This window comes from Nothobranchius furzeri, chromosome 16 (genome assembly GCF_043380555.1).
Source record: "Nothobranchius furzeri strain GRZ-AD chromosome 16, NfurGRZ-RIMD1, whole genome shotgun sequence".
Taxonomy (NCBI): Eukaryota; Metazoa; Chordata; class Actinopteri; order Cyprinodontiformes; family Nothobranchiidae; genus Nothobranchius; species Nothobranchius furzeri.
In genome coordinates this window covers 60,563,362-60,588,776 of record NC_091756.1, presented here as the reverse complement: position 1 = coordinate 60,588,776, position 25,415 = coordinate 60,563,362, and the positions used below count along the sequence as shown (strand labels likewise).

At 45.9% G+C, this 25,415-nt stretch overlaps 1 protein-coding gene across 3 annotated transcripts in view; it reads right to left on the bottom strand.

The window, feature by feature from the left end:
- ryk (receptor like tyrosine kinase) overlaps nucleotides 1-25,415 on the bottom strand; it is a 74,193-nt gene that overhangs the window by 1,203 nt on the left and 47,575 nt on the right. For 2 of the 3 annotated variants that reach the window (XM_054749661.2, XM_054749662.2), the window contains 6 exons: nucleotides 22,208-22,294; nucleotides 20,580-20,649; nucleotides 15,595-15,727; nucleotides 12,990-13,099; nucleotides 12,718-12,877; nucleotides 4,854-4,990 (listed from right to left, as the gene is read on the bottom strand). In XM_054749661.2, the coding sequence (XP_054605636.1) occupies nucleotides 4,854-4,990; nucleotides 12,718-12,877; nucleotides 12,990-13,099; nucleotides 15,595-15,727; nucleotides 20,580-20,649; nucleotides 22,208-22,294 (697 nt within the window). The remainder of the gene's footprint in view (nucleotides 1-4,853; nucleotides 4,991-12,717; nucleotides 12,878-12,989; nucleotides 13,100-15,594; nucleotides 15,728-20,579; nucleotides 20,650-22,207; nucleotides 22,295-25,415) is intronic. The other variant, XM_070545887.1, reaches the window with a different exon arrangement.

Here is a 25,415-nt window from a genome sequence, read left to right as displayed (position 1 = left end):
ATGGTGAGCACAAACAAGTAAAAATGCAACATGGTGAGCACAAACAAGTAAAAATGCAACTTGGTGAGCACAAACAAGTAAAAATGCAACATGGTGCGCACAAACAAGTAACAATGCAACATGGTGAGAATAAACAAGTAAAAATGCAACATGGTGCGCACAAACAAGTAACAATGCAACATGGTGAGAATAAACAAGTAAAAATGCAACATGGTGAGCACAAACAAGTAAAAATGCAACATGGTGAACATAACAAGTAAAAATGCAACATGGTGAGCACAAACAAGTAAAAATGCAACATGGTGAGCACAAACAAGTAAAAATGCAACATGGTGAGCACAAACAAGTAAAAATGCAACATGGTGAGCACAAACAAGTAAAAATGCAACATGGTGAACATAACAAGTAAAAATGCAACATGGTGAGCACAAACAAGTAAAAATGCAACATGGTGAGCACAAACAAGTAACAATGCAACATGGTGAGCACAAACAAGTAAAAATGCAACATGGTGAGCACAAACAAGTAAAAATGCAACATGGTGAGCATAAACAAGTAAAAATGCAACATGGTGAGCACAAACAAGTAAAAATGCAACATGGTGAGCACAAACAAGTAACAATGCAACATGGTGAGCACAAACAAGTAAAAATGCAACATGGTGAGCACAAACAAGTAAAAATGCAACATGGTGAGCATAAACAAGTAAAATGCAACATGGTGAGCACAAACAAGTAGATTACAACACTGAGATACTGGGGGAGGAGCCAAGATGGCAGAGGAGTAAGACGTGGTGTTCTCTCAGTGACGTATTCATTAAAAATGTGTAATTTTTCAGTTAATTTTTGTGGTGAAACGCAACGCCTGGCACTTTCTTGTGGAACCAGCAAGTTTTTACTGATTTTGAGAGCTTTAAGACATGACACCTCCGAGAAGGGCAGGAATAATCTTGTTCTTGACTCAGAGCCCGGAGCTTCCTCGAGCCGGAACAATTCGGTTCCGCCGGAGCTGCGACCTCGCCCAAGCTAAGAGCTGGCCCAGGTGACGCGGACGTGTTAGAGCCGAGTGCCGAAATGTTTCAGACATTGAAATATGAATGTAAAGAAAAGGAGAGAGAAAATGAATCGGAAAGAGGGAAATCAATGGATCCCGGGAAAGGTGGAATAAGAACAGAATAAGGAGAGGGTGGTGACAAAGGTCACGCAAAACATCATTTTCTATTGATTTTATAAAAACAATAAGTCGAGTCTTTCGTCTCCTGTGGTGCATCTGCACAAAAACCTCAACTATGACACCACATTTTCAGGCCAACACCTATAAAACTCACTGAGCTTTAACCAGCTTTGTGTTTGTAAATGCCTATTGGCTGCAGGGTCCATTTTGAACCAGTCAGTGCGCCCCAGGGCAGCTGTGGCTACATCGTAGCTCATCCCCACCAGTGTGTGAATGTGTGTGTGAATGGGTGAATGACTGATTGTGTTGTAAAGCGCCTTGGGGGGTTCCAGGACTCTAGAAGGCGCTATATCAAATACAGGCCATTTACCATTTACCATTAACCAGGCTGACACTAAGGCCCTGTCCACACGTAGCCGGGGATCTGCCAAAACGTAGATATTTTTCTACGTTTTGGCCTGTCATCCACACGAAAACGGAGTTTTTTCACACGAAAACGGATCTTTTTAAAAACTCCGACCAAAGTGAAGATCTGCGTTTTCTCCGTTTTGGGTGTCTGCGTGTGGACAGACAAAACCGGAGTTTTAAGGTCCGCAACGTCACTTTCCGCGACAAAAAAATGCTGACATCACGTGTGCGACCTGTGTTTACACTAGCCGACAGCATGGATGCCCTCAGAGCTGTGCTCGCTTTATCAATTGTCCAAGCGCTGTTTGCTTGTTTGTTTTTGCAAGCGGAATTACTGCTCCTTGTGGAAGACCACAGACGAAGGACGAGGTTAAGAACGGGGGAAGTACTGCCACCTACAGGTCTGGCATGTCCTTAACAACGTATTTATCCGGGTACGTGTGGACAGAGTTTTTTAAAACGCGGTGGTGTGGATGCAAGTTTTTGGAGGGGCGGATATTTGTTTTAAAAAAAACCCGGCTACGTGTGGACTAGTTAGGGTACCACCACTGAAGATTTTTTTAAAGATTCATTAAAACCCATCATGTAGTTCATAAAATATTTGTTAACACTGCAAACATGGACACAAACACGGATAAAAACATTACTGCCTGCTGTTTGCATTTCAGTTCAGACAATAATTAAGACATCTGATTAGATTGTCAGACTTATTTTAATGAGTTTTACAACTAAAAGCCCAAGTTTGACCATTTGCCAGTTTTCAGTCATGAGGCAGTAAAACCCATTCAACCCGGCTACAGAAGGTCTGCTCTGAGCTGGGGAAAAAACCCGGTTCTCATCCATGAGTGAGGAGGTGGCAGCCTGGTCGCGGAGTCAATATTGAGGAAACAGCCTGTAAATAACAATGGCGTGGTGAGAAAATGATGCCAGTGGGCAAAGGTTACTCCTAATTCTTGACAGTTGCAGGATGTTGATAAGCTCGACGTGCAGCAGCTGAACATTTCAGCTCTGCTGTTACATAAACAACGTCTCACCAGCAGCACGCTTCTTTTGTTGAAAGCCTGTAAGAACAAGCCTGGCTGCAGCTAAACACACACACACACACACACACACACACACACACACACACACGCACACACACACACACACCTCACTGCAGGTGCCAGCTAACTGATAGTGGAGTGTTTATGGAGATTTCTCAATCTGAAGAAGTTACACGTAATGTTTGACGAAGAAGAAGGTGACTAATTCTAACGTGCAAAACATTTTGTGATATTAAATAACAGGTGTGCAAATTCTCCTACCGGAAAACATTGCAGCCCAAAATGTAGTTATTTAGCTGCCAGACCCCCGACGCGCTACACCCAGGTGAATTAGGAAAATTTAAACCAGATATTTGTGTAGCTGCCTAGACGACTCTTCACTTTTCATCAACTTTGATAGATCAGGCAGAAAAGAGCAGTCATGTGTTTTATCCTTGATCTTAAAATAAAATAATAATCATCAAACTTATATAGCGCTTGTTTAGGACACTCACATTCACACACTGCTAGTGATGGTAAGCTGCTTGTAGCCACAGCCGCCCTGGGGCGGTCTGACAGAGGCGAGGCTGCCATTTGGCGCCGTCGGCCCCTCTGACCACCACCAACACAGGCAAGTTGGGTGAAGTGTCTTGCCCAAAGACACAACAGCAGGATACCCCTGCTGGGAGCTGGAATCAGACCCATGACCCTCCGATCAGGAGGCAACCCGCTCTACCTCCTGGGCTACTGCTGCCCCCAATCGTAGTGAGACAGTTTGCAAATCAAACCCGTGACTCTCCGTCCTTCAGGTTGTTCAGGTCTCTGAAGTCCTTGTCTATGAAGATCCGGGGTTTAAAGTGCTTGGATATCCTCAGTCACGCCCCCACACCCCGGCTTATCCCATGGATCCTGACAGGCACAACTTTCCCCCTACCTGCAGCCACCAGTGGATGAATCGAGTCTAACAGGAAATTATGGTAATCCTCATCAGGCTGATGGTCCTGATGAGGAAAGCTGCAGCCCCCATAACAGGTGTGGACAACAGACGTGCAGGGCAGAAGGAGGCTGGAAGGTTGGACCCGTCGGAGAAACCCGCCCTTTACACCGCCACGGTTTCTGGTACCGAACACAAAGGCTGAACAGTTTTAGGAAAAACTGAAAACCTTCTTTCTAAAATAAATTGTGATTTCAATTAAATGATTTTCTTCAAACCAAGCTTCAGCACATTAACCACAAAATACGGCAACATTTGGCATAAAATGGCTCTATAGCATCAAAACATTAAATGTTATTACTCTAATAATGCAAGAATGAAAACTGCAGGTAAGAACTGCTAAAAGATCTATGCAGTCGCTCAGGAGGTAGAGAGGATCGTCCAGTAATTGAAGGGTCATGGGATCAATCCCAGCTCCCTACAGGGAATTCTGCTGTTGTGTCCTTGGGCAAGCACGTCATCCTACTGCACTCCTCTAAAGCCTAATTCATGCTTCCCCGTCGGCTCCACGCGGGAGACACGCACACGTACTGATGGAGACGTTTAGCCTTTGGGCTTCTCCGTCATTTGGGGAGTGTTGCAATGCAAATCCCTGCCAGGACACCAGAGGGCGTAGCGCTGTTCTGGAGTATCCTGTCCAAGATGGTGCATCTACTGTATTTCTGATACTTTTAACACAGGAAGATTTGTCCCTCATTCTCTTCTTGCACTCGCCACCTCTAAATCCACGTTTCTCGTCATTTCCGCCCAGGAATAAAACGCTTGCTGCATATCCTTATTGTCCTTCAGTCACAGGTGAATAAACGTTCATACTTTTAGAGTTTTAGGAGGTTTTATTCAAGCTGCTCCGCGTCTGCCGATAGACATCTTTGGCTCTCTTTTTTTCTTTTGAGGGGGCGATGCTGTTGATGAATTTGAAGGCAGCAGTGTCCTGGCCAATCACAAGCTTGTGTTCTTCATCTTGTTTGACGGATGCTTCAGTAAGTGGGCTGGACTCCATCCGTCCTCGTGTGCCTGTTGGAGAGCCCTCGCAACGACGGACAACGCCTCTCCACACCGACGCAGGTGGAGCAGCGTAAACTAGACTCAAGCATGTTTTCTTCCTGCTGGTGTCGACCAGATTTTGGAGCATCCAGCAGCTGTTAGTGTGAGTGTATGCATTTGTTAGCACCTCTGCATTGGCTTCAGGCCCAGAGAGCCCCGTAAAAACATGACACATGCACTTAAACCTGTACGTTCTCAGAAGATCCACTCACAGTTCGTCTGGACAGTTGATCGGCTGTGCTATTCTGTAGCCGTCTTTCAGGTAAGCCGACATCTCAAAGGGGTCGACGTCGACGTAGGGGGTCTGCCCCAAAGTCATGAGTTCCCACAGCGCCACTCCAAAGGCCCACTGTGAACACACGTCACATGATTATGAGGTCACTGTTGAGAAGCGGGCAGCATTTCCTACGAACACACAACAGACTGTTGGCTCTCATCCGTTTTCATTTACCAGGATAAACATCACCAACCAGTTGTTTATTCAGACCAGTACACCAGCGGTGCTCATCTGCATTCTCATACAAAACCATCCAGAACAATGAGAGGGAACTATGGCAAAAATGTATTCAGAATGTAAACCAATGACGCACGCTTCTGAGCGCGTGTAAACGGGAGAGTGGCTGGTGGGAGTAGGGGGGCCGTGGCGGTGGACATCTGGTGTTCATGCAGGCTGCTGCAGAGATGAGAAGAAGCATCTTCTTACAGGTGTAAATAAAAAAAACTTAATATTCCTTAACACTAAAGCCAGCCTCTCTACTGCAAACAGCACTCACTGGGGGTATTTTAAAGAAGGGATGTCCCGATCCGATCACATGATCGGAAATCGGCCCTGATCACGTGGTTTCAGGCTGATCGGGACTCGGGCTTTACTTCCCGATCCAAGCCCCGATCCGGACTCGGATAGTAGGTTCAAATTACAGGAGAGCAACTTGGTTCTCCTTAAAGGTTGTCAGGCTCCCCTGATGCCCTTAGCTTACGCACCCAGAAGGAGCACAGAGATCCAGAGACCTTTATTATATTATTTACATGGACTCAGCGTAGCGGGGACTCTTTAGAGCAGAGCGGCAGGCAGACCGCTGATTATTCATGAACTCCAGCTGCGTTCTGCACACGGCCACAGTCACATGTTCTAAGTTTCTAAGTGGCGTCGCCAAAAAAATATAATTAACACACAGTCGTTCGTGTCCGTTCATTTCCTCTCTGGTAAGTTCTGTCTGTGTTTGAGCATGACGTGTGGACGCGCTCGCGCTGCAGCGCTCGTCACTGGCGCAGCCGGGCAGCGCCGCGCACACTCCGCTTCTTTTGCAGTCAAATTAGATCAATTTGATCTGCTGGTTAAAAAGTTAGTTGTGAGGTGAAAATGAAGGAAGCAGGCAGGAGTTTTTCTGGAGGACTGGGAGATGCAGGAAGATCAGAGACAGGAAGGTCAGAGACAGACAGGACAGGCAGATCAGAGACAGACAGGACAGGAAGATCAGAGACAGACAGGACAGGAAGATCAGAGACAGACAGGACAGGAAGATCAGAGACAGACAGACAGGACAGGAAGGTCAGAGACAGACAGGACAGGAAGGTCAGAGACAGACAGGACAGGAAGGTCAGAGACAGACAGGACAGGAAGATCAGAGACAGACAGGACAGGAAGATCAGAGACAGACAGGACAGGAAGATCATAGACAGACAGACAGGACAGGAAGATCAGAGACAGACAGGACAGGAAGATCAGAGACAGACAGGACAGGAAGATCAGAGACAGACAGGACAGGAAGATCAGAGACAGACAGGACAGGAAGATCTGAGACAGACAGGACAGGAAGATCAGAGACAGACAGACAGGACAGGAAGATCAGAGACAGACAGGACAGGAAGATCAGAGACAGACAGGACAGGAAGATCTGAGACAGACAGGACAGGAAGATCAGAGACAGACAGACAGGACAGGAAGATCAGAGACAGACAGGACAGGAAGATCAGAGACAGACAGGACAGGAAGATCTGAGACAGACAGGACAGGAAGATCTGAGACAGACAGGACAGGAAGATCATAGACAGACAGACAGGACAGGAAGATCAGAGACAGACAGACAGGACAGGAAGATCAGAGACAGACAGACAGGACAGGAAGATCAGAGACAGACAGACAGGACAGGAAGATCAGAGACAGACAGGACAGGAAGATCAGAGACAGACAGGACAGGAAGATCAGAGACAGACAGGACAGGAAGGTCAGAGACAGACAGGACAGGAAGATCAGAGACAGACAGGACAGGAAGGTCAGAGACAGACAGGACAGGAAGATCAGAGACAGACAGGACAGGAAGATCTGAGACAGACAGGACAGGAAGATCAGAGACAGACAGACAGGACAGGAAGATCAGAGACAGACAGGACAGGAAGATCAGAGACAGACAGGACAGGAAGATCAGAGACAGACAGGACAGGAAGATCAGAGACAGACGGGATAGGAAGATCTGAGACAGACAGACAGGACAGGAAGATCAGAGACAGACAGGACAGGAAGATCTGAGACAGACAGACAGGACAGGAAGATCAGAGACAGACAGACAGGACAGGAAGATCAGAGACAGACAGGACAGGAAGATCAGAGACAGACAGGACAGGAAGATCAGAGACAGACCGGACAGGAAGATCAGAGACAGACCGGACAGGAAGATCTGAGACAGACAGACAGGACAGGAAGATCAGAGACAGACAGGACAGGACAGGAAGATCAGAGACAGACAGGACAGGACAGGAAGATCAGAGACAGACAGGACAGGAAGATCAGAGACAGACAGACAGGACAGGAAGATCAGAGACAGACAGACAGGACAGGAAGATCAGAGACAGACAGGACAGGAAGATCAGAGACAGACAGGACAGGAAGATCAGAGACAGACAGGACAGGAAGATCAGAGACAGACAGGACAGGACAGGAAGATCAGAGACAGACAGGACAGGAAGATCAGAGACAGAAGGACAGAAAGATCTGAGACAGACAGACAGGACAGGAAGATCAGAGACAGACAGGACAGGAAGATCTGAGACAGACAGACAGGACAGGAAGATCAGAGACAGACAGGACAGGAAGATCAGAGACAGACAGGACAGGAAGATCAGAGACAGACAGGACAGGAAGGTCAGAGACAGACAGGACAGGAAGATCAGAGACAGACAGGACAGGAAGGTCAGAGACAGACAGGACAGGAAGATCTGAGACAGACAGGACAGGAAGATCAGAGACAGACAGACAGGACAGGAAGATCAGAGACAGACAGGACAGGAAGATCAGAGAAAGACAGGACAGGAAGGTCAGAGACAGACAGGACAGGAAGATCAGAGACAGACAGGACAGGAAGATCTGAGACAGACAGGACAGGAAGATCAGAGACAGACAGACAGGACAGGAAGATCAGATCAGAGACAGACAGACAGGACAGGAAGATCAGAGACAGACAGGACAGGAAGATCAGAGACAGACAGGACAGGAAGATCAGAGACAGACAGGACAGGAAGATCAGAGACAGACAGGACAGGAAGATCAGAGACAGACGGGATAGGAAGATCTGAGACAGACAGACAGGACAGGAAGATCAGAGACAGACAGGACAGGAAGATCTGAGACAGACAGACAGGACAGGAAGATCAGAGACAGACAGACAGGACAGGAAGATCAGAGACAGTCAGGACAGGAAGATCAGAGACAGACAGGACAGGAAGATCAGAGACAGACCGGACAGGAAGATCAGAGACAGACCGGACAGGAAGATCTGAGACAGACAGACAGGACAGGAAGATCAGAGACAGACAGACAGGACAGGAAGATCAGAGACAGACAGGACAGGAAGATCAGAGACAGACAGGACAGGACAGGAAGATCAGAGACAGAAGGACAGAAAGATCTGAGACAGACAGACAGGACAGGAAGATCAGAGACAGACAGGACAGGAAGATCTGAGACAGACAGACAGGACAGGAAGATCAGAGACAGACAGACAGGACAGGAAGATCAGAGACAGACAGGACAGGACAGGAAGATCAGAGACAGAAGGACAGAAAGATCAGAGACAGACAGGAAGATCAGAGACAGACCGGACAGGAAGATCAGAGACAGACAGGAAGATCAGAGACAGACCGGACAGGAAGATCAGAGACAGACAGGACAGGAAGATCAGAGACAGACAGGAAGATCAGAGACAGACAGGACAGGAAGATCAGAGACAGACAGGACAGGAAGATCTGAGACAGACAGGACAGGAAGATCTGAGACAGACAGGACAGGAAGATCAGAGACAGACAGACAGGACAGGAAGATCAGAGACAGACAGGACAGGAAGATCAGAGACAGACAGGACAGGAAGATCAGAGACAGACAGGACAGGAAGATCAGAGACAGACGGGACAGGAAGATCAGAGACAGACAGGACAGGAAGATCTGAGACAGACAGGACAGGAAGATCTGAGACAGACAGACAGGACAGGAAGATCAGAGACAGACAGGACAGGAAGATCAGAGACAGACAGACAGGACAAGAAGATCAGAGACAGACAGGACAGGAAGATCAGAGACAGACAGGACAGGAAGATCAGAGACAGACAGGACAGGAAGATCAGAGACAGACAGGACAGGACAGGAAGATCAGAGACAGACAGGACAGGACAGGAAGATCAGAGACAGACAGGACAGGACAGGAAGATCAGAGACAGAATGACAGAAATATCAGAGACAGACAGGAAGATCAGAGACAGACCGGACAGGAAGATCAGAGACAGACGGGACAGGAAGATCAGAGACAGACAGGACAGGAAGATCTGAGACAGACAGGACAGGAAGATCTGAGACAGACAGACAGGACAGGAAGATCAGAGACAGACAGGACAGGAAGATCTGAGACAGACAGACAGGACAGGAAGATCAGAGACAGACAGGACAAGAAGATCAGAGACAGACAGGACAGGAAGATCAGAGACAGACAGGACAGGAAGATCAGAGACAGACAGGACAGGAAGATCAGAGACAGACAGGACAGGAAGATCAGAGACAGACAGGACAGGAAGATCAGAGACAGACAGGACAGGAAGATCAGAGACAGACAGGACAGGAAGATCTGAGACAGACAGACAGGACAGGAAGATCAGAGACAGACAGGACAGGAAGATCAGAGACAGACAGGACAAGAAGATCAGAGACAGACAGGACAGGAAGATCAGAGACAGACAGGACAGGAAGATCAGAGACAGACAGGACAGGAAGATCGGAGACAGACAGGACAGGACAGGAAGATCAGAGACAGAATGACAGAAAGATCAGAGACAGACAGGAAGATCAAAGACAGACCGGACAGGAAGATCAGAGACAAACAGGAAGATCAGAGACAGACAGGACAGGAAGATCAGAGACAGACCGGACAGGAAGATCAGAGACAGACAGACAGGAAGATCAGAGACAGACCGGACAGGAAGATCTGAGACAGACAGGACAGGAAGACAGGAAAATAAAAACCAAGAAAACAAAACAAAGTTCTTAACAAAATAAAATGTGGGTAGATTGATCCCACTACACGTTTGTACCTGTATGAAGCAATAACCTAGTTTCAGCATGTAGTATTTATATATTTAGTAGTATTTATATAGTTGATACAATTCAGATCATCTTCAGAACTCCCTCCCATGCCCAGGGGCGTATCTAAGCATTTTGGGGGCCGAGGCAAAATAGACCCCTGCCAGGTATTTTAAGTTTAAGTGCTATCTGTTTTTATATTAGACTTTTATATTTGCAATAAAGTCCAAAAGTGAAGATTTTATGTTATTTATTACTTGATTGTTCAAGCTACCTCACAGAAGTGATCTGTTGTTAAAAATTAAAATAAAAAGGTAATTAAATGAAAAATAAGGAACATTCTGGAACTATTTCTTCCTTTTCTTTCTCTTTTTTAATGTATCAAAAGTATCGGATCGGGACTCGGTATCGGCAGATTCTCAAAATCGAATGACTCGGACTCGAGGGCAAAAAAACCTGATCGGGACATCCCTAGTTTAAAGCATCTCAAAACTTTTGACAGAGTTTTCAATTTCCGCTACAAACAGGAGGATCTGAGACGGAGCCACCCTGGTGAAGTCCAACCTACACTGGGAACACACTCGACTTTGTACGAGTGATGTCGATGCAGCTCTTGCTTTGGACGTGCAGGGACCAGGACGTCCTTAGCAGTGACTCTAATGCCTGGATCACACTGTGCGATTTTTGGCCGTCTTTGCCAAATCCCTCGCCCCGAGCAGAATCGTGGCAAAAATCGGTCAACGTGAGGGTGATTTGCATACATGTGCACCACCATGCTGTGAACGCACAGTGTGACCAGCTCTACGACAGCTTTCTGAGCCGTCTCACGACCAAATCGGCCTCAAAAAATGTTAATAGCCCAAGTTAAACCGGCGTTATAGTAAACATAATGAACCTACATTTGTAGACCATCAGATAAATTGTGAAAACCGTGATTCTGTGATCTGTGGGAGCCGAGAGGAGACGAGCTCACATACGTAAAAATTAAAACACAAAAACATGAGATCCCTTTGCTGTTGGTGGAAATTTCACATATTCAGCCGATAAGGGTGGCTCAGTAGCTGCAGAGAGAGAGAGGATACTCTGCTCCGAGACAGCGTGTGTGATGAGCTCAGTGAGTTAACAGCGAGACAGAATTCACGGCAAAAGTTTAGATATCGCAGCGATCTGTGACAGATTGTCACTTCTCTGTAGGTTAGTGGGATTTTATTTTAGTCAGGAGGATCAGAAGGACGAATGTCCAACAGACAGTTCAGCGGTTTATCTGAAAGACGGGAAAAGGAGACACGCAGCTGGAGTGTGAGGCCAAAGCGAGGGGTTTTAAAACCTCTTTGAGGAAGACGAGCTGGGTCATGAGCCGATGCTAAAAAGAAGTGTTAACGATGACGCTTTATTTTATCTTTTCACATTGGCTTTGGTTGGCGGTCTGCTGGCGTTTGCTTTCAGCTCATGACGTTGCGTGTCCTGCAGGAGCGAGATGTTGTGCAGTCCGCCTCGCTGAAATCATGCGCCGTACATACAGCGCGCCACCTTTCTGGAGTTCTCACAGTGCGACACGAACAATCCTGTGCAACGGCCAAAAATGGCAAAGTGCGATTCGGGCATATGCCCCTTACGCTCTGCAGCAGGGAGAGGCTAAAGCCGGGAATGTAAATACCAAACCAATCACGCCACACTAAAAGGGCAACAAGAACATCTGCTGTTGTAATTAGCTTGTAGTTGCATCATACACCCCACCTGACCTGCTCATATGTAACTCGCTGTTAAAGTAATGTGTACTCCAACTGAAACTCCACGCATCTTTTTTATGCTTAATGCAGGTGTTGATCCCAAACATGTTTGAACATCACAGATTTGCTGATATTTCTCTAAAACAAAGACGTGAGCCCACTAAGCTACACAGAGCAGCAAGCTGTTGTGTTGCAGGTTGTTAGGGAGCGATAAAGGACTCCTGGGATCCTGGAAGTGATGTTCAGAGGAAAAGGCTCTCCACACAGTCACCCACTCTACTGCCCAGGCCACTGCAAACATTTCCAGCTAGATGTAAACATGTCAGTCGAGCTCTTTTGTCACGTAGAGTTTGTAATCTGACGTGCTGAAGCGCAGCCGTCGATGGGCGTGGAGTAGCTATGTGCGTAATGGTGATGCACAGGGACTTGTATGGACTTTCCCTGAAGCTCAGCTGTTTGCTAATGGCTAGGGCCTCAGGAGCGGGATGACCATAAGAGGAGTGACGGGGGGGGGGGTCTGGCTGGTACGGGAGTCTGAAGATCTGCTAGGCTTCATAACAGTTTCTGCCACACCCGCCCTGCTATCTTTGGACAGGAAAGAGGGGCGAGCCAGCAACGCACGACGCCCCACCACACCGCACCGCCCCTCCGTTTGAAGCCAAGACCAAGAACCTAAAAATGTTTCCCAGACAATTAGCTTTATTTCCTGGATCGCCTTCTTAGTCTTGATGAAAATAAGTTGTGCTGAGGGACAGGAAGTGCTGCATCTGCCGCTGTATTCCTCACCACATCACTCGCGCTGGAAAAGTCGTTGTTGAGCAAACTTTCCAGGGCCATCCAGCGGACCGGACGGTTCTCGTTGTCCCCCAGACAGTGGTAGTCCATAGGAAACAGATCTCGAGCCAGGGCATTGTCTGTGATCTTCACCTGCATGTTGTCGTCAATGCTGTGGAACAGAGTAGGGAGAAGGTGGGTTCATTAGTGAGGAGGCAAATTCCAAAGTAAATCACCTGGAAGCTGCAGGGAAGACACGCCAGGCCAGGGTCAGACACACTTACACGCAGTTCCGAGCAGCGAGGTCTTTGTGGATGACCTCCCTGCGAGCCAGGTAGCTCATTCCACACGCGATCTGGATGGCCATGTAGACCAGGTCCTGCTGAGAGATCGCCTGGGAGGAAATGGGAGCAGCAGTGCGAAGAGGAGTGAGACAGGAAGGCAATAAAACCAGGGCAGTGTGGAGCCCAGCTAATGTGGCTTTAATGTGGTGAAACGTTTTGCCCGTGTCAAACTTCTAGTTTCCTTTGAATTGGGTCAAAGACGGGAGGATCACACAGAGATTATTTTAGTCGTTAAGTAAACAAACGCAGAGAGTGCCGAGCTGCAGATCAGTTCAAACCAACAGGAACTGTCGGAAAAAGATAAAATCAGTTCAACACACAACTAAGAAAAACACTTAAAATGTATAATGCCACAGATAAAATGTGTTTTCAGGAAGTTGCTAGAAATCAGTTTTGTAGTTTGTTTCCTTTGTTTAAAGCTTAGTTCAAACTCAAGTAAATGACAGATTGATCAGTGAACAACAACAACTTGTCATTGTTGGTATCTGGACGTGTTTTGGTTTAGGTGCTGTAGCGTCTTTTGCCCCAGCCGTATGCTCGGAGCCATCCATGTTCCTGAGAAGGCCGCGTGAATAAAACCTGCACTGGGGCGTGCCGGCGCCACCAAGACCAGACTGCACCAGGCCAGATGTGAAGACGCTAAAAGTTTACAACATACAGAACCGATGAGCTAACGGTGAGTTGAAACACAGTCGAATCACCTGTGTTGCTAATATGCTAGCACAGCTCCACCACCCGGCGTGAGATAAATCCATCAACATAAATGGTAAAATACCATAAAAACACACAGATTTATGACGGTTATTCTTTTCAACCTGTTCATTCGATTCATCCGAATGCTCACGCTGGACTGGGAAGGGAAGTCTAATGGCACATTAACTCCACCAAGCATTTTCTTCACCAGACTCTACTGGGGTTTTTACTCATTCCTGGCTGTATTCACAGCTGATGTATGAAGTAAACAACAAACTGCTTCCAGACAACATATTAAAGCTGTTTCATAAAAGGGAGGGGAGGCATCAGTTAAGAGGGGATTTAAAATTCAAACATGCTCGAGTCCGAACAACATTAAAAACTTTCAGTGTGTGTGTGTGTGTGTATGTGTGTGTGTGTGTGTGTGTGTGTGTGTGTGTGTGTGTGTGTGTGTGTGTGTGTGTGAAACTGTGGAACATTATGAGTGATGAATTGAAGCGATGTCCAAACATGATGCTGTTTAAAAAAGGCTTCAACTCGTGATGTTTACCAAGTACAAGGAAGAAGGTCCAAAAGTGTGTGCCTGAACACAAAATGTTTGCGTTTATGATATGATCTTGATAAACCATGTGCCATTTGTGTGAATATGTTGCAAAGTCATTAGCAAAAAAACTACCAGATAACATCAAATAACTATTAGTTAGTTGATGTCGAGAAAGGGGTGGGATTAAATAAGCTGATGCTTCTTCCTACTCCCTTTTGAACATGTGAATTAAAACATTTAAAAAACGAGGAGAAGTGACTTATGTTGTGTGTATTACTATGTGTATGCACGCATGTTCAAATAAAGACACAGACAACATGGGCTGTTCAGGAATTCATTTCTGACGTCATTATTTATAACTTTTAGACAGAAGCACACTTGGAAATAGATGAAATATCCGTTGAAAAACATTGTAAGCAGCATTGAGCCGGACATCTGATGCAGAAAGCTCAAAGAAGGCAGCAGGTCCGCTGCTACGGGGTGCGACCTGCTCAGACAATAGACCAACCAGCAGGTGTGTTGGGGAAAAGACCCCTGGCTGTTCACAATGTTCCTAAACATCCTCAGTAGCCGAGAATAAACAATAAAAGTAAACTCATGTCGCTTCTGCAGCACATAAATGTATGATTTATACATTTTTGGTGAATAAAACCTAAATTGAACTGCACTTGACCACAACAGAGGAAAATCACCTGTGAGACCAACAGAGAATTAGAACGATCAAATAAAATCACTGTTGTGAGGTGAAAAAGAGCAAAGATAAACATATAAACAATACTTTGCCCGATACAGCAGCCCTGTCATCTGCCGCAAAAGCAGCCCAGACGTACCGCTCCATGCTGACATCAACAGCACAACTTAATGACTCTGTCTCCTGCAGCTGCCGGACTGAAACTGGAGAGAAGGAAGGTGCAGACATGCAGCCAGAAGCCTCACAAAGGGGTTTAGATGAATGCAAACAGAAGACAAGCTTCATCTTGTGATTGTGAAATGTTTGCTACATCAGTATGTTGGATCTTGATCAAAGACTCTCCAGCTTCACCTGCACAAACGCCCGAAGCTGGAAAGCTACATAAACAGTCTGATAACAACCCGGTGAACGGCAGAAGCTGTAAGTGCCACTTTCAGATGACTGCTGCTACCAAAACACTTCTTCATGTTTGAAACTGAATGTGGAATTGCTTCTAATTAAGGCAAATTATTTTAAGTGCCTAACAAATGTCTCGATGTGTCGAAGGAGGCTTTTACGTTGTTTAATCTTTATTTAGCTGACATCTCCAGAGAGTGAATTGTGGGGGGAAGTCTCACCTGAGGGTTGTTAGCTTCAGCTAGCTTGCACTGGCGCAAAAAGAGTTTGAGATTCCCCCAGGCCATGAAGGGCAGCAGCATCATGGGTTTCTCCCCATCCTCTATACACACATGGCTTATGGGCAGCAGGTTTCTGTAGGCAGCAGGGGAGGAAACAACACTGATGAGCGTCACCTTTACTTAAGCTCTGTGTGTGTGTGAGTGTGTGTGTGTTCACACGCCTGTGTCTGTAAATCTGAACACACACACACACACACACACACACACACACACACAAAAACATAAAAAAACACACACACACACACACACACACACACACACACACACACACACACACACACACACACACACACACACACACATCTGGTACATTTCCCACCTCTCTCAAGCATGCTCAGGTTAAACCGCTACTAAAAAAAACATCTCTTCCTCCAAATCATGTGGAGAACTACCGACCTATCTCTCTCCTCCCTTTTCTGTCCAAAATCATTGAAAGGGTGGCTTTCAAGCAGATCACAGAGTACCTCTCACAAAACTGTCTGCTTGACCCTTACCAATCTGGGTTCAAAAAGGGCCACTCCACTGAAACGGCTCTGTTAGCAGTGACGGAATCCTTAAAAGAAGCTAGAGCGACAGGCAAATCCTCAGTGCTTATCCTGCTCGACTTATCGGCTGCATCTGACACTGTCAACCATGGCTTCCTTTTGTCCACACTCTCTAGCATGGGCATCAAAGAGAAAGCACACGCCTGGTTTGAATCGTACCTCACAGGATGATCATTCAGTGTATCTTGGCTTGGACAATCCTCTACCGTGCACCATCTTGCCACAGGAGTCCCCCAGGGCTCTGTACTAGGACCTCTTCTCTTTGCCATACACACCACCTCACTGGGTGAGATCAGTTGATCACAGGGCTTCTCCTACCACTGCTATGCAGACGACACCCAGCTCTATCTGTCATTTCCACCGGACGACCACACTGTCTCTGCACTAATATCAAACTGTCTCTCTGACATATCAAAATGGATGAAATCCCACCATCTCCAACTCAACCTCTCTAAAACTGAACTACTTGTCATCCCAGCAAAACCATCCATACAGCACGATATCTCAATCCAAAATGACTTCCTATCTCTGGCTCCTTCAAAGGCAGTTCGAAATCTGGGTGTTGTGATTGATGAACACCTGAGCTTTAATGATCATGTTGCCTCTGTTGCCCGTTCATGCCGCTTTGCACTTTATAACAGACGAAAGATCAGACCATACCTAACCCTGGGTTTCCACAGGAGCCGTCAGCAGCACGTTACTGCAGCAGCACGTCTAGCTGCTGCTTGGCCCTTCCCACGAGACGCGAAGCAGCAGGGGAGCAGCTGTCACCGACAGAGCACGAAGTCACACGAGTGACTTCGTCAGTAAACACAACAACAAGCAGGAGAAAATTACAACATGGTTTGTGTTTTATGTTCTGTCCGTTTTATAATCGCCAATACGGACCTGAAAAACAAAGGAGACCGCTAGCTAGGTGATAACTTCTCACGGGGACGCACAGTTAGTAACCTTTTTTAAAGTAAAGCAACTGGAAGGCAGTACGTTCTTTATTCTGAAAATCTGATTTCCGCGTCCGATTTCCTGTCTTTCCTTCCCCAAAAATGCCGAACTTGACCCGTTTCAGAGGCGTCGCGCGTAGAAAATAGAACCGGCGCGTAAAGGCCGCGACATGCTGCTCCTGAGACGCGGCCGACTCGCGCTGCTGACGGCTCCAGTGGAAAAGGCTCTGTTGACCACAGCGGTTCCTATCAGCAGCTATGACGTGCTGCTGCCGGCTCCCATGGAAAGCCGGGGTAACACAACATGCCACCCAGCTCCTGGTGCAATCTACTGTCATCTCCCGCCTCGATTACTGCAACGCCCTTCTAACTGGTCTTCCAGGCTGTACTGTGAGACCTCTTCAAATGGTCCAGAACGCAGCAGCGCGTCTGGTCTTCAATCAGCCAAAAAGAGCACACGTCACCCCTCTGTTCATTGAGCTCCACTGGCTACCGCTAGCAGCACGCATCAAATTCAAATTGCTAACACTAGCATACAAAGTCCGTGATGGTACGGCCCCCATCTACCTGAATCCTCTTGCAAAGGCTTACGTCTCGGCCCGGCCGCTCCGGTCATCACAGGATCATCGGCTAGCAGTGCCTACACCACGCTCAGGACAATCCAGACTCTTCTCATTCATCGTTCCACAAATGTGGAATGACCTACCAAGCACTACCAGAACAGGGGCTTCCTTTTCAATTTTCAAGAAACTCCTGAGGACCCTTCTCTTCAGAGAGCATCTTCTTAACTAGCACCCTCCCTGCACCCGTCCCCCCTCTCTACTGTCCACTCCTTGTTCCCTCCTCTCCATGATTGATGTCAAGTTGTTGTTGTTGTTGTTGTTAGCCTCAAGGGCAACATGCCGGTTATCACTTGTAAGTCGCTTTGGACAAAAGCGTCTGCTAAACACATAAACATAAATACCCAGACAACCTTTTCTCTGTTTGTTAAATTATATCCTGTTTTACTCAAGATCCCAGCAGTAGCTCCTGATGTCTCCAGGAAACAGAAAATAAAGTAACTTCTGGAAGGAATGCATCTCACCTGCCATCTTTCATACCAGGGTTAGACAATAACATCATGTACAAAAGCAACACCCGATTCGGTTCAACATCCACAAAATCAACTGCATTATGGTCAGCTTTGTGTTTGGTAAAGCTAGCACCTCTCTGGGCGGTAGACAAAAATATGAACAGCATTCGTGAGGACGTTTTTTTTTCAACTCCAATCGTGTCAGTTGAAGAAGCATAATCAGCATTTTTAAAGTTTAAGTAGCTTTTGTCCAATATCTCATTAAAACACACACACACACACACACGCACGTACATAAACACAGAGATTTCACCTGCACCTGCCTTTCACCCTTTGGAAGAGCTTAAGCACAAGCAAAACAAACCCTCAAAATAAGGTATGAGCATACGTTTTGATGCACCAGGACCTGCATGACCTCTAGGAGTTTTCTTCCTCTGGATTGGAGGATTAAACCATCAAATAGATCCTGAGCGCAGCCACAGCTGCAGCTCACCGCTCCCCACGGGGGTGGGTCAAATGCGGAGATGCAATTTCACCACTGTGTGATGATGACTGTGGGACTTTAACTTTATAACACTTTTTGACATTCGCCAAGTGAAAACAGCTTTCTTAGAATCAGCTTCAGGACTTTTACTGACAAATGTGCTCCTCAAGATGACTTTTGACTCAAAGCGTCATTTCATAACCTCTTCTGAAATCGTCAGGCGCATGTTTGAGTGAAGAAGCAAAAAGGTCAATGTCCAAAGTTTTTCAAGGCCTAGCTATGAGACAGGGAACCAGCTAAGAAGACTCTGACACACAAACCAGGTTAGACTAGGGCCCTGTCCACACGTAGCCGGGGATCTGCCAAAACGTAGATATTTTTCTGCGTTTTGGCCTGTCATCCACACAAAAACGGAGTTTTTTCACACGAAAACGGATCTTTTTAAAAACTCCGGCCAAAGTGAAGATCTGCGTTTTCTCCGTTTTGGGTGTCTGCGTGTGGACAGACAAAACCGGAGTTTTAAGGTCCGCAACGTCACTTTCCGCGACAAAAAAATGCTGACATCACGTGTGCGAAATGTGTTTACACTAGCCGACAGCATGGATGCCCTCAGAGCTGCGCTCTGTCACTACCCGATCCATCAATCGTCCAAGCGCTTTCTGCTTGTTTGTTTTTGCAAGCAGAATTACTGCTCCTTGTGGAAGACCACAGACGAAGGACGAGGTTAAGAACGGGGGACGTACTGCCCCCTACAGGTCTGGCATGTCCTTAACAACGTATTTATCCGGGTACGTGTGGACAGAGCTTGTTTTTAAAACGCGGTGGTGTGGATGCAAGTTTTTGGAGGGGCGGATATTCGTTTTTAAAAAACCCGGCTACGTGTGGACTAGGCCTAAGTGTCTTAGTGCAGTTAGATTTTTTATTTATATTTGTTTACTTTTAATAAAAAGCAGAGTAAATAAACAATAACTTCTTCAAGATGAGGTTCACTGACAAACGTGTAATACTTTTTCTTTTTCATCTCAGTCAGCCTGAGTTTCTCTTCATTGCCCACATTGTGCATCTTGGCTCATAGAAGCTAACTACTAGCATTAGCAATTCCACAACATCTGGTGTCTGGCTGGTGCAGAGATAAAACATCATGTTGCATTTTTTACCCAAGAAAGAACAACAAACGGAGACAGCGGAAGAGTCCTTTTGCTGTTAGCCAATCCGACGCGAGATGTTCACATATCATGAATATTAATAAGTAAATCCTGCCGTTTTCTACTCCTACTGCTATCTCCTACTTCCTAAAACAGGTAGCCTGGCCTGCCAGACTCCTCCTCTGTTTAATTCTGCACAGAGAAAGGGTCTGAGAACTCTCCTATTCAAATAACCCCACCTCCTGAGAATTCTAACCAAGCCAATCAGCGCTGAGTCGCGTACGTCACACACCATAACGCCGGGTTTGTCGAACATGGAGTCTGAAGTGGAGTTCGCTGCGACTCTTTCCTCTGTTCCAAATGACTTGAATGTCTCTAAAACCACGAGTAGAAGCGCTAAAAGCATTTCTTCTAAAAAAAAAAAAAAAGATGTTTGTGCCGTTGCCAGACGCCATTTTTTGCTCCGGTTAAAAAGAAACTACAGCGTCGCGGTACAGTCGGCATTTCAGTCTTTTTTCTGATTGGTTATTTTTGAGCTGCCTAGTCCCGCCCCTCAAGTGCCTCTTTGCCTGTGAGTAACCAGACTCTTTCTCTGTGCAGAATTAAACAGAGGGCAAGTCTGGCCGGTCAGGCTATGAAACAGGAGCTCCAGAGCTTTCTTCAACAGAAAATGACTCGCGAGGCGTGCACATTTATTGAAACGAGTGAAGGCCATCTTTAAAAACTTTGACAGCTTACCTATGATGGAGTCCTCTAAGTTTGCAGCTTTCAGTCAGCATCATGGTCACCTGCACCTCGGAGGCATGATCTGTGGGTTTAATTAGAATCACATTACTAACACCAACTGGAGTGAGTGGTGACAGCCGGAAACACAAGGATGCGTTTATTTTCTAACCACACACGGTTTTGGTTGAATCTCTTTCATGAGCGACTGCTCCGCCAGCAGTCATTAGTAGTGGGAAATGCTATATGGAAACTCTGCTGTCTTAGTTTTTAATCTGTGTGTGCAGCTTTGCCATCGGCTGCTACTCTGGAAATGAAGTATTGTTCCCTTCCCAGGAGGCACATGAGAAGGAAGTAAAGAGTTTAACAAAGCCATAAGTGGCACGAGGAAATCGTTCACAGAGTGGTATCCACCCCACTCTGAGTAAACATCCAGAGAGCAGAGGGGTCAAAAGGCAACTGGCAGAGAAAAAGAAATGGACTGTTTAACCCAGCGCAGCCCTTTCACTGGCATGCAATCCTGCAGCACGAAACAGAAAATACTCTGAAGGGGGCAACGGCAGCTACAGCGGACACACGCCCAGCACCAGCTTCAATCAAAGCTGGATTAAAACACTCCTCATTTTCATTGTAAAAATGTAAAATGATCAGCAAACATGTTTAACGGCCAGTGTCTTATTACGGTAACCATGGTAACCATACATCACTGTTCCCTACAGCTAAAATCTCCCTATCTGAAGAAAAATCTTTGAAGATTACATCTAGGCCGTACGGCGTGTTGCTGTCAGATTAAAACCAGCTAAGCTGCCACAGATCTAAACATATTCTGTGTTATCTAATTTACTAATTTTTTTATCGGGTGTGTGTCAAGTTAAAGAAATGCCAAATGTTATAGACTCTACAAAACAGGATAAAAACAAAAACACCGCAGTAAAACTAAACACCCACACCCTACTACAGGAAATAAGAAGTGTCCTGTATTTGATATAGCACTTTCTAGAGTCCAGGACCCCCCCCCCCCCCCCCCCCCCCCCCCAACGTGCACTACAACACAATCGGTCATTCACGTTACCATTACCTGCCCCCTTTTTTTTAGCTGAAAGTTTTATGCTAGTTTTATTATATTTTATTCTATTTTTAATCTTATTATTCATGTTATATGTAGCACGTTAGTACCGAAGCAAGTTCCTAGTTTGTGAATTGTTTGTTCACTGACAATGGCAATAAACCTATTCTGATACTGATTCTGATTCACACACATTCAACTCCTCAGTGCACTTCTGTGCCACCGTCGCACCGTGGATTATTTATGTTTATTAATTTTAGGCAGAAGATCACAGCAGAGTGTGATGCTGTAGAGAACTTCACTAATTACCACCATGATGAAGACTTCTCACTCTGGGCTCACTGCTGACTCAACAGTCCTACCCTGTCGATGGCCGAGGGATCATCAGCACAGCTTAACAAAGGTGAGGTTCACCAAGAAACAGTTAAAACTTGTTTGTTTATTAACACAATTTGCTGTTCTTAATCTGGACGTTATTTTTGACATGAAGCTGAAATTTGACGAGCAGACCAAAGAGCAGCAGCGACGGCATTAGTTATTCCTGTTTCATGACTGAGTTACAGCAGAGGCTGCGTACCTTTCACCGTCTTCACAAAGACCTGTTTTTCCTTTGTGGGATCCTTTTCATCCAGCAGCACTCCGTGGAAGATACGGCCAAACGTGCCTGTCAGAGACCACATACAGCTTTTAATGAGGGGGAAAGGGCAGAAGTGAGAAGGCCAGACGCGTTCTATTCAAAGACCGAAATGTCAGCTCCCTCACTGACTGCCATGTCTGACTGGTCTGTGGACTGAAGGGGACAAAACACTTACTGGAAGAGCGAGGCGGATTTGGCCCGCGTACTGCTGAAGACAGCTAAACTCTGAGCACCTTTCGCCACCTTAGATCATTTAGGAGGACGTACAACTTGGTGGGACAGCCAAGTGAGCTCTCCTCTGTTACCCCGTTGCCCCGGGACTTTCACAGATAATAAGTCATTTCAGAACATTAACCATCAACAAGATAAACTCTGAGAAAGGAAAAAGAAACCTTCGGCTTCAGGGCAAAGCAAACTAAGCTTCTACAGGAAAAGAGGCGACTCATCAGAAGAGGGTTAGAATGTGAATGCCTCTCCGCCTGGGCCTGTCTGGGCCTGTCGGCGCCTAAACTCCACTCTGAGCTCACCCCTGAGACGGAGCCTTGAAGATGGCATGCTTGGTGGTTTATCTCTCATGCTTTGATTATTAATAACATATTTGCTGCTATCCTGACTGTGGCTAGAGGAGCATGCATGTACAGCCCAGCCAGGGCCTGTGGTTACTTGATAATACGGTTACAGCACTTCAAACTTTGTTGCCATTTTGTCTTATCAGGCATCAGTGTTTACATCAAGATAAGTGTTGATTAAAACAAGATAGACCCGAAGGCCCGAGACCAAACACCAGCGAGAGGAAAGTGTTGCGTAGCTGGGAGTCAGAGCAACAAAGATAGAACACTAGCCACGTTTACATGCGCACATTTAATCGGATTGAACGCCCAATCAAATAAAAAATTCTGCATGTAAACATGTCAATCGGAATGTTCTGATCCGATTCGACCGGAATGAAATTTCAATCCGATTGAGAGAGGTGGTTTTGTCCGATCCCCATTCCGATTGACGTGCATGACCACAGCCATTTGGATTGTTGGAGTAAAATAACGCCCGCTGTGTGCAACAGCCAGCGAGCCTCCCAGCGTCATTTAGACCAGGGCTGAAACGATTCCTCGAGTACCTCGAATAACTCGAGTACAAAAAAAATCCTCGAGTCAAATTCTCTGCCTCGAGGCTTCGTTTAATTCATGTTTAATTAATTCATGGCTTAACTTTACTTTCTTTTAAGCCACGGCGGACAACGTGGACCCCGGTGGAGTGTGAAAAAGACAAAAAATGCCAAAGGTGTGGGACCATTTTTCACTTCGTCAGGCGGAAAACGTAGTCCAGTGTAAATACTGTAAAATGGATTTAGCCGACCACAACACCACATCCTCCATGCTGCAGCACCTGACCAGGAAACATCCACATGTAAATGTCACTTCTGCAAGCGGACTCGGAGCCTCTACAAGATAATGCATTTTAGCCTGTATTTCTATATATTCTGCAGACACTGTGCAACTTTTTCATTTGTAGCACTCAGTTTCAGCTCACACCGTACGTCTGGTAGCAACACGTCGGACTTAAAATGTGCTAAAAATAGCAGTTTTTACAACACGTCGGACTTTTTACTCTGTTGTTATTGATGTCCGTTGTCCCTCAGGATCGCTGCAGGAGGACACGGGTGTTTATGAGTGGCGGAGGAAAACGAAAGAAAGTAAATAAATGTTTTGTGATCAGTATAATTTGACATAACCACGGCAAACATGCTTTCTCTACATTCCTTGTTAGTGTGAGACAAAAAAAAGTGTAGAAATTAAAACGGACGTGTGTTAATAGGGAAACAGCTGGCGAGCCATGTTTGCGTATGCGCCGTGAGCAGTTCTGGTGCGGTTTGGGCCGCAGCCGCTCGCATTTGTTTACTGTGAAGTAAAGTTGAAGTGCTGAAGTTTTGAAAACTAAATTTGAATAAAACTTGAAAAATAACTGGCAATTACGTGCTAATTTTAAGAGGTCTTTCGTATTTTATAACATGTTATTTGATATAATGGTTTACAAACGCAAAAGAGTAATTTATTAGAGTACTCGATTAATCAATTCGATAGAGTACTCGATTACAAAAATATTCGATAGCTGCAGCCCTAATTTAGACTACCTGACTTAAAAAATGACGGCCTAATTAACGAGCGCCGGCTTTTAAATACGATGGCATGCCGTCCCCGTTTCTGTAATATCTAATCCAGAACTTGCATTTTGTGGAAGTAAAATAAAAATCTGATTATTGCACAAATTATTCGACAAACATGTTCAAGTCTGTACTGGAAGCACACAGATTCATTTCGTGTTTGCAGCACATATCCTGTTTCTGTGTACGCAGCGCAGCTGGTTCTGCAGCAGGTGGATGGAGACGTGCTCGTAAAGAAGACAGGGTAACACCGGTTACACACACCTGGTTTGAGTTAAAAGAGCAAGTCACTCCCAAATCAACTTTTTTTTCCCTGATAAACTATATAAAGGTATGACCAATCGTGCTGCAGACACGTGTAGTCAATAGTTTAGCGCTTTGGTGCAATTTAGTTAAAATTTAAATCTTCTGCCTAAAACTGTCAGTGTTGTGCTGTTGTCAGGTAAAAACTCTGCACTGCACTTGAATTTAAATCTGCCATCGCTATTGGCTAAGAGGTACCCTAGAACATTAGCTGGTACCATATGATGTCACAATGTCATTGTGTGTGTGTGTGTGTGTGTGTGGTGTGTGTGTGTGTGTGTGTGTGTGTGTGTGTGTGTGTGTGTGTGTGTGTGTGTGTGTGTGTGTGTTAGCGGCTCCGCCCTTAACAGGAAGTGGGAGTGGAGTAATACTCTGGTAGGGGGTGACTTGCTCTTTAAAGAGCAAGTCATCCCCAAATAAACTTTTTTTTGCTGATAAACTAAATAAACGAGTGTCTAATCGTGCTGCAGACATGAGTCGTCAATAATTTGGCACTTCAGTGCATCTTAGTTAAAATTTAAATGTTCTGCCTAAAACTGGCAGTGTTGTGCCGTTGTCAGGTAAAAACTCTGCACTGTATTTTAATTTAAATCTGCCATCGCTATTGGCTAAGAGGTATGCTATGATGTAAACTGGTACATTATGATGTCACAATGCTGTCGTGAGCCTGAGTGTGTGTGTATTTGT